General features: G+C 43.0%; 1 protein-coding gene across 2 annotated transcripts in view; it reads right to left on the bottom strand.

Moving 5' to 3' along the window:
• Window positions 1-16997, bottom strand: part of NPR3 (natriuretic peptide receptor 3) — a 75799-nt gene that overhangs the window by 32987 nt on the left and 25815 nt on the right. For both annotated transcript variants that reach the window (XM_056112158.1, XM_056112157.1), the window contains exon 3: window positions 14785-14951. In XM_056112158.1, the coding sequence (XP_055968133.1) occupies window positions 14785-14951 (167 nt within the window). The remainder of the gene's footprint in view (window positions 1-14784; window positions 14952-16997) is intronic.

Raw genomic sequence — 16997 nt, 5'->3', positions numbered from 1 at the left:
TTCAACTGCTGTCACTTCCCACACCATTTCTGTGCAAAGCCAGTGTCACAGCACAGCTGGTGGAGACAGACAGCGCCCCGGCGGGGTCTGCCCTTCACCAAGGGGAGGAAAGTGTTTTTCCACATTTTGGGCTTTCTAAACTGTAATGTCGGGCCTATCTAAACAATGATTTATTAAACCCTGTCTCTGTTCAAATCCCTCGGCTAGATGAATGGCTCTCTCCCCAGACTCCCATTTCATAGCTGAGTGTTAGGGGTGTGTGTGTGTGGGGCGGGGGGGGAGCTGAGAAGGCCCAAACACACATCCCACCTCCTTAACAATACTGCCCTGCATCCAACACCACCGGAATATTTGTTTAATTAGTTAAATTTTCAACTTTTAAATCAGGAGAAAAAACAAGCTATGGGTGGCCCGCTAACCTCAAACGAGCAAATACCCAAGGTTATAAAATCACCCCTGCTCAGAATGCCTGGTTAGAAATAAAAACAGCATTTACCAAATTTTACCCCAAGTCAAGAACAGAGGACGCATTAAGAAGTACGAAACTGAATTTGAAAGTCAATGTACGAAGGATGTAGCATTATTTCATTAGAAAATGAACTCTACATTCTTTGTAGCTGAAACACCTTTCTCTCAGAACAAAAAAAACTCTAAAATTGGATAATTTAAAAAAAAATAAATAGCTTCAAATCCTTTATTAAAATTAAGGCTCTGATCCTATGTTTGCAAAACTATGCTAGCAGTCGCATCTTTGCAAATTGGAATAGAAGGATGCAATGACTTCATTTGTGTACACAATGTGAGTTCTGCACTTACAGTGATGTGCCTTAGAAAGGTGACCAGTCTGGAGCTAAAGAAAAGTCTGGTCCTCTGGAGTTTATTTTATTCTTGTTTTGTATTTGTTTGTGGGCCACACCCAGTGATGCTCAGGAGTCTCGCCCCCCCCTCCACTCCCACCCCCGTGGGACTTTGGGCAAGGCTGTGCCAGCAATGTCCTTTGGGCCTCCCATGGCAAAGCACATGCTCCAGCCATGTGAATGATTTTCCTGATCCTTCGAGTTTTAAAGTGGGGTCATGAAAATTTCCAGCAGACTTTTCTGATGCTCTGTGACACATTGCAGACTAATTTATTGCCACAAAATTCCTCTAAAATGTGAACAAGGTGGTCATTGTCCCACGGTGATTTTCTTCAACAACAATATGTGACTATAACAATGAAACTCAGTTTCTAATAGGAACGTTTCACAAAAATCAGTTTCGGGGGACTGGGTAGAGAGGGGGACCCCAAGACAATGGTGGGTGACAACGGATCTCCTCTCCAGTAGAGAGTGTGGCATTGACGCACTGCATGCAGGAAACCCTGTCACCAACAGCACTGTACATCATGTTGTCTCAAATTTTTAAATATTTAATTTAAAAAAATGTGTTCGAGATTTGTTTCTGCGTCTCTTATGTCCAGACCCCGCAGTAGGTTACTGTTGCCGGGCCACCCCAGTGGGGAAAGGGTGTTGTCCCTCCGCCTGTTTCCTTCTGGCGGCTCAGTGGCCGTCATCCTCCAGAGGTCACTGGACAGTCAGGCTTGGGCCCACAGTGACGAAACTTGTTGGGCCTCACGGGATGGGGTGGAGCCGGGCCTGTCCTCCCCACCCCAAGTCATCGCCCATGAACGGCCTCTCTGGCTCCTCATCAAGCTGCTCAACGGCCATGATCCCAGAGACTCAGGAGCCGATCTCGAAACCCAGTGGCTTTTGGCAGAAATCCCTCCAGATTTAAGTGTTAAAATTTCGGAATTTCAAAACCACATGGCCCTACTGCAGCCACGCGACATCATATGTTATTCATAACCAGCAATAGAACACAAATTGTCTATTGTTGCCTTTTCAGCAGATCTGAGTGTTGGGGTAAAATCTCAAATAATAATGGTGGGTCTGGTGTTGAAATATTGAATGTGATCAAAGTAGAGAGAGAGTAATGTGGAAATTATCTGCCCCACAGGTAGGGGGAGGGTGTGGCATGGGGGTATACTGGGGTTTTTGGTGGTGGAGAATGGGCACTGGTGAAGGTACGGGTGTTTCATTGTATGACCGAGACTTAGACCCAAAAGCTTTGTAACTGCTCTCACGGTGATTCAATAAATAAAATTATAAAAAATGAAAAAAAATGTGTTCAACACAGAATAATGGAAACTGAGAATGGAAAAGTCCCCTGAGCAGGTAGGCCAAGCCTCTGGCGTTACAGCGAGGAAGCAAATAAATAAAAGGGACCTGCAAAGACCTCCCCAGCCCATGTGCGCTGCTCCAGCGCCTGGCCAGGAGTTCTGCTTCTCTCCAGAGTCTTTCCTGCTGGCATGATGCTGTCTGTGATACTGCGGATGACTCAAGGATGGCTCTTTTCTGAAAGAGCTGGGCTCTGCCCTCCAGGGGTGCATCTAAAGGTAACGGGGCTCCATGCTGGGCCCTCTTAGCAACTTTCAGTCTTCTATTATTTCCAAGCGTTTTCTCTGAACTGCTTTATCATACAATAAAAGAGCCCAAACAGATCCAGAAATGGTGTCCAACTGCTATCACGACACTGTCAGAACTTAAAAGTAACATGCCAGCACACAAATAGCTCCACTGATTTTTATGGGAACATCTAGTTTTTAGGCTTCAAACTAACTTAACATTTTTAAAAATTTTTAAGTGAATCATAGTAAGATACACAGTTACAAAGTTGTTTATGACTGGATTTCAGTCATATCATGTTCCAATACCCATCCCTTCACCAGAGTACATTTCCCACCACCAGTGTTCCTGCCTCCCTTCCTCCTACCCTTCCCCTCTATGGCAGGAACCAGGAACCTCTCTCTCTCTCTCTCTCTCTCTCTCTCTCTCTCTCTCTCTCTCTCTCTCTCTCTCTCCCCCCTCACTCCCCACCCCCTGTCTCTCTTCATCTCTCCCCCTCCCTCCCCACCCCCTGTCTCTCTTCATCTCTCCCCCTCCCTCCTTTCCTCCCTCCTTCCCCTTCGAGGCATTATGGTTTGCAATACAGATACTGAAAAGTTATCATGTATATCCTTTTACTTGGAGAGCCCGGCAAGCTACCGAGAGTATTCAATATGCCAGACACAGTAACAACAAAGTCTCCAATGGAGACGTTACTGGGCCCGCTCGAGCAAATCCTTTTACATACTTTCAACACTCAGTTCTTGTCCAGAATGATCATTTCCAACTACTATTGTCATACTGGTACCTTCTCTATCCTAACTGTCCTCCACTCCTCACACTCTTGTGGTAGCTTCCAACCATTGACCAGTCCTCCTGGACCCTGTTTTTCATGGCATTAGATATTAATCTCATACTATAAACCTGACTATTTAAAAATCTACTTTAGTACTGACGAGACAGTACAGGGTTAATGTACTTGCCATGCACATGGCTGACCCTCTTCAATCTTCAGCAGGGCATAGGGTCCCCTGAATGTCACCAGGAACGCTGGGTGTGGCCCAAATAAAAATATATAAATAAATAAGCTACTTTAAGCCTAAAATTCTACCAAGACTTGCAAGAAAATTTCAAGATGATGTCCGTATAGATGTAGAAAAGAACACTTTTTTTTTTTGCAAAAACCAAACATAAATTGTGTTAAAAGAAGTAACAGTTTAGTCCTGGGCATAGGGTAAAATAAAATCCTCATACACCAGTCTGAAAAATCTGTTACTGTTAATGCATGTTGCTTGCATTTAACTGCTTTTAAAAAAAAAAAAAGTCACAGAAAGCAACTGTGTCTGGAAGTGGAAGAAAAAAAAGTAAACACTGAGTGACTGAACCAAAAAACAGTAGCCACAAGGGGCGGGGGAGGGGGCGGAATCCAAAACTTCTAAAGACTAGAGAGTATTTGCGATAAATGGGAACATACTGGCTTCCTCTCTTAAGCACATAATCTTTCCTTCCCTCTTCCTCACTTGCTTCTACTATATAACAAGAATCTACCTCACAGGGCAAGAGAAATAGTACAGAGATACTTGCTTTCTTGCCTTGCACAGCTGACCAAGGCTTCATTCCCAGAACCTTGAGCACTGCTAGGAGTGATCCCTGAGCACACAGCCAAAAGTAAGCCCTGAGCACCACCGGGTGTAGCCAAAAACAAAAACAAGATTATGCTTTCCCAACTAACTGAAAAAACGAATACTGTCTTTGAACATGTGCAAGCTACTGAGATTCAACAACCTAGAGAGACCCGGTCATTTAAATATGCATTGCCACCATCCATGATCCAGCGCCATCCCGTCACCAATGATGGAGGCAGGCGTCTCCTGTCTCCTACGTACAAAGGGAGGTGGGTGTTAAGCAGTACTCCTTCAATTCCATAATGTTGTAAGCTAATGATAAATCAACGAAGTCAAAAAAAAATAAAATAAACACACATTCCCCTCAAAAATCCCCACCGAAAATGACAACAAATGAAAACTGTAAATGTAAATTTGCAAGTTGAAATAGCTGCAACAGCAACAAAACTTGGGGTATTGGAAAGGGGTCCCAACATCCTGGTTGGAGAGACCTGAGGAACGGAAAGGGAAAGTCTGCACAGGAACGCGGCAGGGAACTCAACAAAAAGCGAAGAACTGCAGTGCACAGACTTTAGAATGAGGGCACTCTGGAGATGGCTGGGTTTTAAATCGGGAGATTAACTGAAAATCAGTATTAGGAGCCCTTAAAAGTCACAGTCCCAAGCACTCAAATCTTACACAGAAAAGAAAATGTCCCATAGGGACAGCAGTAGCAGGAAGAAGACTTTTGGTGAAAGGTGAAACATACTGCAATGTTACATGCAGGAAACCTATCATTAGCAGTATTATAATACAGTGCCTAAAATAAAATGAAATTTTAAATTAAAAGAAAGACAGAAAACGTCCCTTCCCATCCATGCAGAAACAAAGATAATTTATTGGGAGGAGAATGGGCACAGTTGGAGATTGGGTAGAGCATGAAGCAGAAGTCTACAGTCGTCCTAAAGAAAGGGCCAATAAGAATGCTTTCTCCTCTCCTCTCTCTCTTTCCCTAAGATGCCATCTCCAGCAGAGACTGCCGTTCTCCATGCCACTAGATCTCATGAGCAGCCCTTACTCTTTGGCCCTAGTAAAACCATCTCTTTCCTGATTCCTCTGACTCTATAGGTGTCGATGGGTTTTCTGCTCATCTCTGGTTATCTTACTCTTCTATTTGGCATTTCAACTCTTCCTATTTCTAAGATTATTTTTCTCTTATTAAATTCCTCCTGCTAAATTTCCTAGTAGAGGGGCCAGAGCGATAGCAGTTGATAGGGCACTTGCCTTGTACATGGCCAGCCAGGATTCAATCTCGAGCATCACCTATGGTTCCCTGAGTCTTCCAGAAGTAATTCCTGAGTACAGAGCCAGGAATACCCCCTGAACATCATTAAGTGTGGCCAAAAATTCCCCCAAAAAATAAGAAATAAAAAAAAAGAAAAGTGAGTCAAGAGAGCTAAGTATTTTTGTTTTAGGAGACTAAGAGTTAACATGAAAATTAATATCAAAGTGGTAATATGAATAAACCATTGTTGAAATGTGGAGGTAAATACAGAAGACTGATGTCAGCAAGGATTATTGCCTCTGAGGAGGGTAGTCAGAAGTACAGATCAGATGATTCCTGTTTATTTCTAAAACTTATGGTGCAATTTTTTAAAAATTTAATATGGATCATTACATTCACAATATATAGGTGTTTTAATCTAGAAAGTCATGTGTTATTTAACTTCAACAACAGCAGCAGGAAAAGAGAGTGAGCTTCACCGAAGGGCAGAGCCAACTGTTCAAGGGCCAGACAGTGAAGAGGTCTGGGAATTGCCAAGAACAATAGGGAGAATAGGTGAAGGCCAAGAGTGGGATTTACAGGACCAAGAAGTCAGAGCAGCTGCCAGACGGAGAAGGTGTCTGACACGGGCTCTGTCTAAACTGACTGAGAAATAGCAGCAAGGACAGATTTAAGTCTCCACCCTACAGACATAATGTGGAAACACTAAGAATTGGAAAGACTGGACTGATTGCTTAGTCCACAATTAATAAATTAATGATTATCTCTTCCAACTCAGAGATTAAAATAAAGGATTTAGAATGAAACATTAAAAAACATTAGAGCGGGCTGGAGTGATAGCACAGTGGGCAGGGCGTTTGCCTTGCATGGGTTCTATTCCCGAGCACACCAGGAGTAATTCCTGAGTGCAGAGCCAGGAGTAATCCCTGTTCATCGCTGGGTGTAACCCAAAAAGCAAAAAAAGAAAAATTTTTTAAAAGCAAAAAAAAATTAGAGCTTTTAGATATTAGAGCTTTTCATGTCTTTCCCAAAGGAGGAATTTTTCATTGTATCCCTGCATGTACAATGTTCTACACTATTCATGTAAATAAGCCGGATTTGAGACAACAAGTTGTCAAAGTTAAGCTGACCAGCCATAGTCTTATTCAAATTTAAGTTTTTTGCAATACTAATGCCCCTGGAAGTCAGCGGGTGATAGTGGCCCAAATCAAAGAGTCTGTGCTGGTGGGGATGTGGTAGTTGAGGAACTAGGAAAACAACATGGAGATGTCCCCCAAAAATTAAAATGGGAAAACTTTCTAACCCAGAAATTCTACTCTTTTACATCTATCCCCAGAACACAAAAATTTTAGAAGATGGGCGGATGGAGCCAGAGTACAGCACATCCACCAACCGATGTGAAATCCCTGGCAGCCCAGCTAGTCCCTCACTACTCCCAGCAGTGATCCCTGAGCACAGAGCCAGAAGAAGGCTCTGAGCACTGCCAGGTGTGACCCCCAAATACAATACAACAAGAAAACACACAAAGAAGGAGATTGCTTTACTATGCTCACTGAGCACTCTGTACAATAATAGCTAAGATCTGAAAACAATCCAAGTCCCCAACCACAGATGAGTGAATAAAGAAATGGTGGCATTAAGTACACAATAGAATATGACTCAGCTAGGTATTTATATAAGAAAAGATAAAAAGCTTAGGGTTGAGTGATAGTACAGCGGGTAGGGTGTTTACCCTACCATCCTGCATCCCATAGGGTCTCCTGAGCACCACCAGGCGTAATTCCTGAGTGCAAAGCCAGGAATAGCCCCTGTGCATTGCCAGGTGTACCCCAAAGAGCCAAATATATATATATATATATATGTATATATATATATATAAAAGCTTATCTTTGACTACAGTTTTTATGTAGAGGGGGTCCCAAAACAAGTCTGAGAAAGAATGACAAAAAAATGAATGATTTCACTTAGGTGTAGTATATAAAGAAACAAAGAAAAGACATAGACAACGGCCAATGTAAACAAACTCTTTGATATCAGAACAGAAATTAAAAGTATGGTATAGTGGGGGAAAGTTCTGTGGTATGGGGAGATGGGTGATTTAGTGACATAATGACAGTGGTGGGGTCCTTTGGCACTTCGGGGATGATAGAAGTGCAGTAACTTTGTACACCAAAGACATAAACATAACCACTATCATCGCCATATTACTGCAATCACAATTTTTAAAAGAACCAGACGAGGCATTTTGACCTTTCCATAACTACACACATGTACACTTATATGTAAAAAACATACATAATTATAAAGATTAATTGAGTTAAGAAATCTTGATCTACTTAGAGGTAATGGACACTTGGATGAATTTGAAAGAATTAAGTGAGCCCGCTCTCCTGGATGTGAATTAATTTCTGTGGGAACAAGAGCATTTTCACACATGTGACAGACTCAGTGTGCTCTCCATATGCCATGCAAACCTGGGTGAGTATCACACAGTCAGAGATCTTCACCCTGAGTACCATGATGTTCAATGCACTCAGAAACCTGGAGCACAGATCGCGGTGGGAGGTCTCCAAGAACTCACGGTAAAAGACATTTACATACATGCTGAAGGATGTGCAAGTGATAAGAATTCAACCCCAACTGGGACCCAGAGCAGTACAGGAGAGTGCACCCTGGGATGCTCAATAACAGCATCTAAACTGGGAAAACAGGTCACTGCAGATGAAAAGGGGACAGAGTCCCAGACAGACATTGTCAAGTGTGTGAAGGAGTCAGGAGAAACTGATATCTTCCAAAGTGTGTATTTGGGCAGGCAGAGTGCAGGGAAAGGAAGGAAATACTTCAGCCTGTGTTGCCTGCCAGGCTCACTTATGGGACCTGAGACACTTAATCTTCAGGTCATGGGTTCAGCTCCAGATTGGTCACATTGTTACTGAAAGGGTCAGACTGATGTAGTGGAAAAAGAGTCACTGAACCAGGACCCAGGGACAGCAACTAATCTTGGTTTGGCCACCACATAGCGCATTCTTAAACCAAATACCAGGACTCTAGAATTGGAACCACTCTCTGGTAGAAGCCAAACACCTCCATTAATACACCCTTGATGTAGAGCCTCTAACAGAGAGAGAGAGAGAGAGAGAGAGAAGAGAGAGAGGAGAAAAGTGTCTGCCATAGAGGCAGGCCAAGGCTTGGGGGAAAGGTTGGCATGAGGGAAACCAGGGATATTGGTGGTAAGAAATAAACACTGGTGAAGGGACAGGTGTTGGAGCATTATATGACTGAAATCCAGCCATGAACAACTTTGTAACTGTGTATCTCACAAGGATTCGATAAAAAAAAATAAAATAAATAAAGAGCCTCTGAACATGTGGGTGACTCAGAAAAAATACCAGAGAAGGGTAGGAGGAATTGGAAAACACTGGTCAGAGCCCCACTAACACTAGGAGACTTTACTTCTCACTTCATGTTTCTGCTGACACCCTAGAGGGTCTTCGGAGGCGTGTGGTGAAAAAGCATTAATATCTTCCAACACAGTCTCCCGCAATAAGCATGTAATTGAACCCTGGGCTTTGTCCAGCTGACCAGGTCTAAGCACCAGCCACTTCCGAACAGAGCTTTACTGAATACAAAAGAGTGGTTGTCTCTTTGGCCTCAGTTTCCACCACTGTAAAGAAAGGGAATTAGAGTCCATGTCCTCTGACACCATCATAATTAAATTACTAAGCACAACAATAACAGCTGGAGTACTGACTGCTCCCTGTGATGCTAAGCATTGTAAGAGAGGAATGAATAACCAAGGAACCAACACAGCTCCTCTCTCTTGGAGTTATTAATGCGGCAAAGGAGGACAAAATTGGTTAGAAAGTCCCATACAGAGGGATGTGATTACAACCTGGAAGGCTGACGGTGCTGGGAAGTTTCCAGAACATTGTGAGATAGTCTGGGGTGATAGGAAAGACCTTCCTGAGGAAGTGGGGTTTGAGTTAGGTCCTGAAGTATGAATAGGAGTGAGAAGAATGTTCACCCCAAAGAAGTATTATACCACCATCACTGATCTGGAGTATAAGGCCCAAAAGTCAGAGAAAGAGGACCAGTCTGCCAGCCAGTGAATATAAACTATGCTCCGGCATCGTGTTAAATACAATTTATATACAAGTCTTAAAGTTCATGTCCTCTTGTTCCAAAATTCCTTCACAGTCTTATCATCATTCAATAAGGGTACAGAGTTTCAGAAATAAAAACTGCGTAGGACCGATAAAATGATAGTTAGCAGCGGAGCCAAGCCTTGAACCCCAGCACATACTATTTCCAAGCACAGGACCCCATTAAATTGTGATGGATCCCAAAGGAACTGACTAGCCACCAGGATCACTAGTAAGAAGAAAATGAGTACTTTTCAAAATAATTCTTCATAAACTATAAGGAAGGTGAAGACACTGATATAAGATAATGAACCATAGTGATGCCCTGTCCACGGTCCCAAGAAATCCCAGCCCCAAGAAATTCTATTTTCACTAACACCCAAGGACAGTAGAGACAGGACCATAATATTGCTCCATGGTCAGAAGCCTGCCTTATGAGCGGGGGAGAGGGCAGCTGGGATAGAGAAGGGATCACTAAGTCAACGATGGTTGGAGGAATCTCTCGGGATGGGAGATGTGGCTGAAAGTAGATAAAGGACCAGACATGACAGCCTTTTAGTATCTGTATTGCAAACCATAATGCCCAAAAGTAGAGAGAGAGTAAGAAGGAAACTGTCTGCCATAAAGGCAGGGGGAGGAATGGGACGCAGTATGGGGGGAGGGGGAGAAGAAGGAGGGATACGGGGGACATTGGTGATAGAAAACGTGCACTAGTGGAAGGATGAATTTTGATAATGACTGAAACTCAAACATGAAAGCTTTATCAGTGTTGCTCACGGTGATTCAATAAAAAAAAAGGAAATCCTATTTTTTATCACTTAACATGCAGGTACCCAACCACCCACACACTCACAACCAATGGAACTGAAGAAGAGGATTGACCCAGAGACACTAATCTTTAGGCTGCCTATCACAGCCGCAGAGAACAACCCTCACTCAAGCACTCAAAGCACCACCCAGGAAAAGATGCGTGGACTGAACCACAGCTGTCTTCTCCAAAATAGAGGATCAAGATGTTCACACAGGCTTGAGGTATGGACAGTAAGGTTATCCCAGAAGTGCATAGATGACTAAATGATCAATGAAAGTGGTTCCAAGGTACGAACTTCCAGTGACCAGATAAGTAAGTTCTGGGAATGTGATAGTATAGTGATCGGCGCTAACATTATCTAATAGAATATTTGACGGTTGCTAGAGAGTAGATCTGAAAAGTGCTGACTTCAAGGGAAGAGGGGATATAGCTTTGTGAGGTAATGGATATTAATAAACTTAGAGTAATCATGGCACAATATGCGAATATATCAAGTGCATGCTATAACTGATATAATGGTTTTTGGCTCAAAAAAAGAAAGGGGCTTGAATAACCTAGTAATTAAACTCACTACATTATAACTGAGTAGATAAAACATTCTGTTACCTTATTCAATATAGAAAAGGCATTTGATAAGATTCAAACGCCCATAGAGGTGACAAGACTGGCGTACACACATTACACACACCTACCCACACAAGGTCAGAGAAAACTGAAGAAGTCTGAGTGAGGTGACCACAACGTCAGAAGCCTGGCTGTGATCCCACTGATGATTTTTCTAGAAAATTACCAGTGGGGAGAAAAGTGGGTTGTCTATACAAGGGATGTCTCTGCATTATCTCTTAAAATTTCATGTAGATCTGCATTTAACACCATTTTAAAAGTTAATTTCCAAAAAGATTGCAAGAGGTGGAGATGGGAGAAGAAAAGAGTGATGCTCCAGAAAGAAAATTGCACTGAGTCATCAAAAATGGTAAATGTCAGGGCTAGAGAGATAGGACAGCAGGTAAGGGGCACTTGCCTCACACACCAGCCTAACCCAGGTTCTCTCCCCAGCACCCAACTGGTCCCTCAAGCCCTCCAGGAATAATTCCTGAGCATGGAGTCAGGAGTAAGTCCTGAACAGATCTCTGTGTAGCCCCTAAAAAATGTTAAATTGAAAATAAAGAATAATTTTTAAAATCATTGTCACTTCCTCTTTCCATTGTTTTAGTGAACTCTGTTCAAAATTAAAGTCCCAAATGTTTGCATTTTGAGAAGATGACAAGCCCAATTAGGAAAGCTGACATGCAAATAAGAACATGGTATTTTTAAGATGCTAATAAGAACAAGGTACTAACATCAAGACTCAGAGTCAATACATCATACATTGTATAACTACAATTTTAAAAATTGCCCAAATCCTTCCGCCCACCCTGCCTTTTATTGGGGGAGCTACTGGGGGGTGCTTTGGGGCCACAGACAGTATAGGTGGGGGTCTGGGTGCTACACACAAGAGGCTTGGGTGTTGTTCCTGATGACACTCAGGTGACCATGTAGTGCTGGGTTCAAACCTGGGTCTCCCACAAGTAGAACGTGTGCTCCAGCCCTTTCTGCTACCTCTCTGGCTCTACACCCTTTCTGCGGTCTACGTTATATAAACCTCAATGTTCGTTGGACTATGTTGACTCTTTGTTGTCCTAATAGCATCATTCTGCCAAAACAAAACTCCACCAACAAAGAATAAAAAGAAATGCTTATAACTAATAAAGACTCTTTCCCCCCCAACCTCATTAGTAAATATCATGCCTAAAGGTTGATAAGAACAGATATAAAATTGAGTATATAATCTTCCTTTTAAAGTTAAGAACAAGGGCCTGTTCAAGGTGCTGGACACTGGTCACATCTAAGGACTGAGCACCTAAACTGAAATACGTATGTAGTAAAGGTACTAGAAAGATAGCTCAATGGACTGAGCACGTGTTTCATATGCAGGAGATCTGGGTTTGATCCCTGAAACCACATGGTCCCCCAAGCACTGCCAGAAGATACCCCGAAGCACAGAGCTATTAGGGTATGACTCAAAAATAAAAGCAAAATACGGACTTGGAGTGGGAGCACAGTAGGTAGGGTTCTTGCATGTGCCAAAGAGGATTTGATCCCTGGCACCCCATCCCCTGAGCACCACCACGAGTGATCCCTGAGAGCAGGCCAAAAGCAAGACCTGAGCACTGCTAGATGTGGCCTCCAAAGCACAAATAAACAAGATAGATCAATTTAAAAGAACGAAACAAAAACTGTATGCACTTAGGGTAAAATACATAGTATATTTCAAAGACATTGTACAATAAGAAGAATATAAAAGGGCAAGAGAGAGCAATAGTACAACAGGTTGGGCACTTGCCTGGAATGTCACTGACCTGGGTTCAGTCCCCAGCACCGGAACCCCATATGGTGTCCCAGTCCCACCAGGAGTGGTCCCTGAGCACAGAGCCAGGAGTAAGCCCTGAGCACAGCAGGGTGTGGCTCCAAATTAACAACAACAAAAAAAGAATATAAAATCTTCCTCATAATTTTATATCTATTGAATGTTAAAATATTTTTTAGGGGCTGGAAAGTATAACAGTTAAGGCACTTAAGTTGCACATAAGGCACTGAACTAGCAACCCCAGGTTTGGTCCCTGGCACCCCATTTGGTTCCTCGAACACAGCCAAAAATTCTTCCTGAGCGCAGAGCCATAAGTAACTTCTGAGCATTGCCAGCCAGGTATAAACCAAAATATTTTTTAACTTGAGCTATGTATCATTATTATTATATATCATATTGTCAGTATGTTATATAACATATTATATGTTAAATATGATATATTAGTATATATTATTAGCACTGTAGCACTGTTCTGTAGCACTGTCTTCCTGTTCCTCGATTTGCTCGAGCAGGCACTAGTGACGTCTCCATTGTGAGACTTGTTGTGACTGTTTTTGGCATATTGAACACGCCACGGGGAGCTTGCCAGGCTTTGCCATGCTGGTGGGATACTCTCGGTATCTTGCCTGCCTCTCTGAGAGGGGTGAAGGAATTAAACCCAGGTCGGCTGCATGCAAGGCAAATGCCCTACCCATTGTGCTATTGCTCCAGCCCAGTATATATTGTTATTATTATTATAAGTAATTTACCTAAAACTTTTTAAAAATATTTTTAAATGTGGCTACTGAAAAATTTAATTATATGCATGGCTCTAATTATGTATCTATTATCTACTAGAACAAATCCTGATTTGAAAATAAAAAGCATTCTAAATTATTTATGTATAATATATATACAATATTTAAGATGATATATTTATAAGAACTTTTATATACCATGTGATGGTAAATTTCTATAAAATAAGGTATAAAATGTTACCAATATTATAAAAGAGACTTCATTTCTTCATTTGTTGACTTCCAACTTTTTGAGAGGAAGAATATTTGGTATTCTTCCTCTCTGAAACATTCCTGTCTGAAGCATTTTGAATGCTTCAGTTTATCTGCAATCCTCCCAGCAGAGAGAACAACTCGGACTGGGAGAGGACCCCAAAGGGCTCAGCCAGGAAGTCTAGAGACAGTACTCCAAGCCTTGGAGAGGCCCTGTGTAGGAGTGACTCTCTTTGAGTTTGTCATTATCAGCTTGGCAGGGACTCCAGAAGCCAAGTATCTGTCATGAAGAAGGTGCTCCTTTCCTGATTTGAAATCAGTGGTGTGAGCAGTTTACTCCCCAATGAGCCCCAAATATCTCCCACTCATCCCATTCTGAGAAAGGATATGCAGAAGGGACAGAGGGGTGTGAAACTTGCACAGCAACATGAACCAGAAGCAGCAAAAACAATGGCACCATGTCAGACATGGTCAGCAGCTTCAGGACCACTTACTATCGTATAGATTCCTCCTAGCTTAACCCTGGGTCCCGTCTATGCTGTTAAATCTAGTCCACTCCGGCAAAACACATCCAGTAACTAAAAAGAAGCAGGCAACTTCACACAAGTTGAACAGGAAACAACCTACAACAGAAGGGACCCATGACACTGCCACGAGGAAACAGACTCATGAAGCTATGAGACACATCACCAACAGAAAGCGCCTTCTAAAACCCAAAATATCTTCTGCCACCAAACTTCGGAAAAACCAAGCAGGCCAAATGTTGGCACCTCTTCATCCATTTTCTCCCCCCGTCTGCTAGCCGAAGAGTTGATGGAAGTCTACAGACATCTGCTCAGTATGACCACAAGTACCCACAAAAAGCAATTTTCCCTTCCTGCAGCAGTTGGAAAAGTATAAGTGAGGGTGGAGGTGATGGGGGTGTGGTGGGGGAGGCAAGGAGGAAAACCAGCCAGAAAAAAAAAATCCACGCATACATACACAGAGAGAAAGCAACAGTGACTTTCAGACATGAACCCAGGAATTTTTGAATGGTTGAGAATGGGACACTTTGTCACCTCTGATTTAATTAGAAGAGTGTTTTCAGGATGCTAAAGGTCTAGGCTCATAATCAAGCACTTACGTAATCCTCCTCATTGAGCCCCTGTTTCTCAACAGAACTTTTCACCTCCATGGAAAACTTCTCAAACTCAGGTTTCACTGTCCTCAGTAGAGTAATTGTCTGGAGAGATGAGTACGCTTGCTTAGCTTCAAAGTCGTGTTTGTCTCCTCTCTTCCACGAGCCGTCTCCTACGGGAGAAATAAAAATATTTATAATTCCAAGCCAGTCACCATAAAGGAGTCATTCTCCCCTTTCCCTGCAATGTGTCTCGACGTGTTACTCCTGCAGCAGGGGGGAAGACGCATTGTCCTAAGTTTGTTCTAGGGTGTAATATGGCAACGCTAAGACCATCAAAGAAGGCCCTACGGAAGTATGTCCCTTTGAGTGTGTGTGTGTGTGTGTGTGTGTGTGTGTGTGTGTGTGAGAGAGAGAGAGAGAGAGAGAGAGAGAGATTGTTGAGTTCATTGCCTTCTAATTACCACGTAACTGAAGTTTTCAGTCCCAGGAAGGGTAGGGCAGCATGGCAAGATTCAGAAGTTCTGTCTTCCTTGCCTGCACATTTATGTGTCGGTATCTACTGTCCCCATGGAGGTGAGCCTATGCCACTGGGAAATAAGAGCGATGGAGCAATGGAACAGTTGCTGTGACAAGGGCTGGGGGTCAGCATCACTTGGTGTTATGAGAAGAAAGGTTGGAAATGTTTTTCTCTTTCTTGAAATCTTTCTTAAATCCCTTCAGAGTGAAAGGTCACTGCAAGGACTCGAGGCTCTCTATGTCTCTGGTGTTGCCAACATTGTACAAATTTTTTTGCTGGGCAGTTTCTTCCATGCATTAATTGCAAAAAAAAGTGACAATTCAAAATAAGAATAAAAATAATAAATGCTCTCCTTATTGAGCATTTTTAATGCATGTCATCTTCTCACAATCCCATGGCCTGGAAGTAATCACCCTCTTTTTCACAGATGATGAAACCAAGGCACAGAGAGGCTGGGTTCCCTCCTACCTCGTGCTGCTTTCTGTCACAAAAGCAAAGACAAATTACATAACGAAGCATCATTCTCCTTCTCTATTATTTAATTTTGGATAAAACAGGCAGCCTGCAGGGCTCCAGGAGGCAGAGAGGACCTCTACCTCTGGACAATACATAGCAGCATCTGTGGATCGCCATTCTGCTCCCTGACATCTGCAGCTGAGCCTGTAGTCACTGGTTCAGGCAGGGGCAGGGAGCCAGCTGAGCAATAAGGGTAAAGAGGGGGTGGCACTGGCTAGTCTATCACAGCTCCGATGAGACCAACATGGAGTGACTGGGTCCTCCATGCAAGGTTATCTGATCTCCACGGTCAGCATCAGAAATGTCCATGACAATCATCGCCACCTAAAGGAGGGGCATCAAAAGAAGGACCTGAAAATGACAGAGTTTATTACAGTGTCCTATGGGGGGCTTGGGAGGGAGTGGTACAAAGACGCAATGGAGTGTAGAGAAGGACCCCCAATGGGGGAAGGTCTTGTGGGAGGAGGAGGCATAAGTTTGATCCTGAATGGGTCAAGAGGATTTTAACTGGGAGGAGAAAGGGACAGAAAGGTGGGCTTGGCAGAGCCAGTCACACAGGCCATGGGGCAAATGTGGGTGATTTCAGACAGCAACTGTGAGCATCAGTAGGAAATAGGAGAAAAGGCAGGAAGGGACAAACCAGTAGGAGACGTAGGCCACAGGAAGCAAACAGGTCAAAAGAGGGAACACTGATGAACAAAGGCTGAGAAACACTAGTTAGAACAGAATTTCTTACACTGTGGGCCAAGATCATAGGAGGGTCATATAACTGGGTTAGTGTCACAGAAAAATCACATGTGTTTTAAACTAAGTTTCCTTATGATTTGTTATGAAGGAGGAGGAGGAGGAGGAGGAGGAGGAGGAGGGGGAAGGAGAAGGAGAAGGAGAAGGAGAAGGAGAAGGAGAAGGAGAAGGAGAAGGAGAAGAAAAGAAAAGGTACAGACAAAGGATCTATTTGTGGAGGCATCTGGATAACCATCATTCTAACATGGGCGACCATTAATTCATTACCTCCTATGTTTCAAGGAGCTGGTAAAAAAGAAATAAGATAGAGCTGAGAACAGAAACCACCAAGAACTGGTCCACTCTCAAGGAATAACAACAACAAAAACAATAACTACAACTGAAAGGTTAGTAGAGGGGTAGGCATTGCCTTGCATGTGGCCCACCCAGGTTCTATGTC

Source organism: Sorex fumeus, unplaced genomic scaffold (genome assembly GCF_029834395.1).
Source record: "Sorex fumeus unplaced genomic scaffold, SorFum_2.1 ptg000015l, whole genome shotgun sequence".
Classification (NCBI taxonomy): domain Eukaryota; kingdom Metazoa; phylum Chordata; class Mammalia; order Eulipotyphla; family Soricidae; genus Sorex; species Sorex fumeus.
The sequence above is the reverse complement of the archived record's forward strand: the minus strand, read 5'-3'. Positions and strand labels throughout refer to the sequence as shown.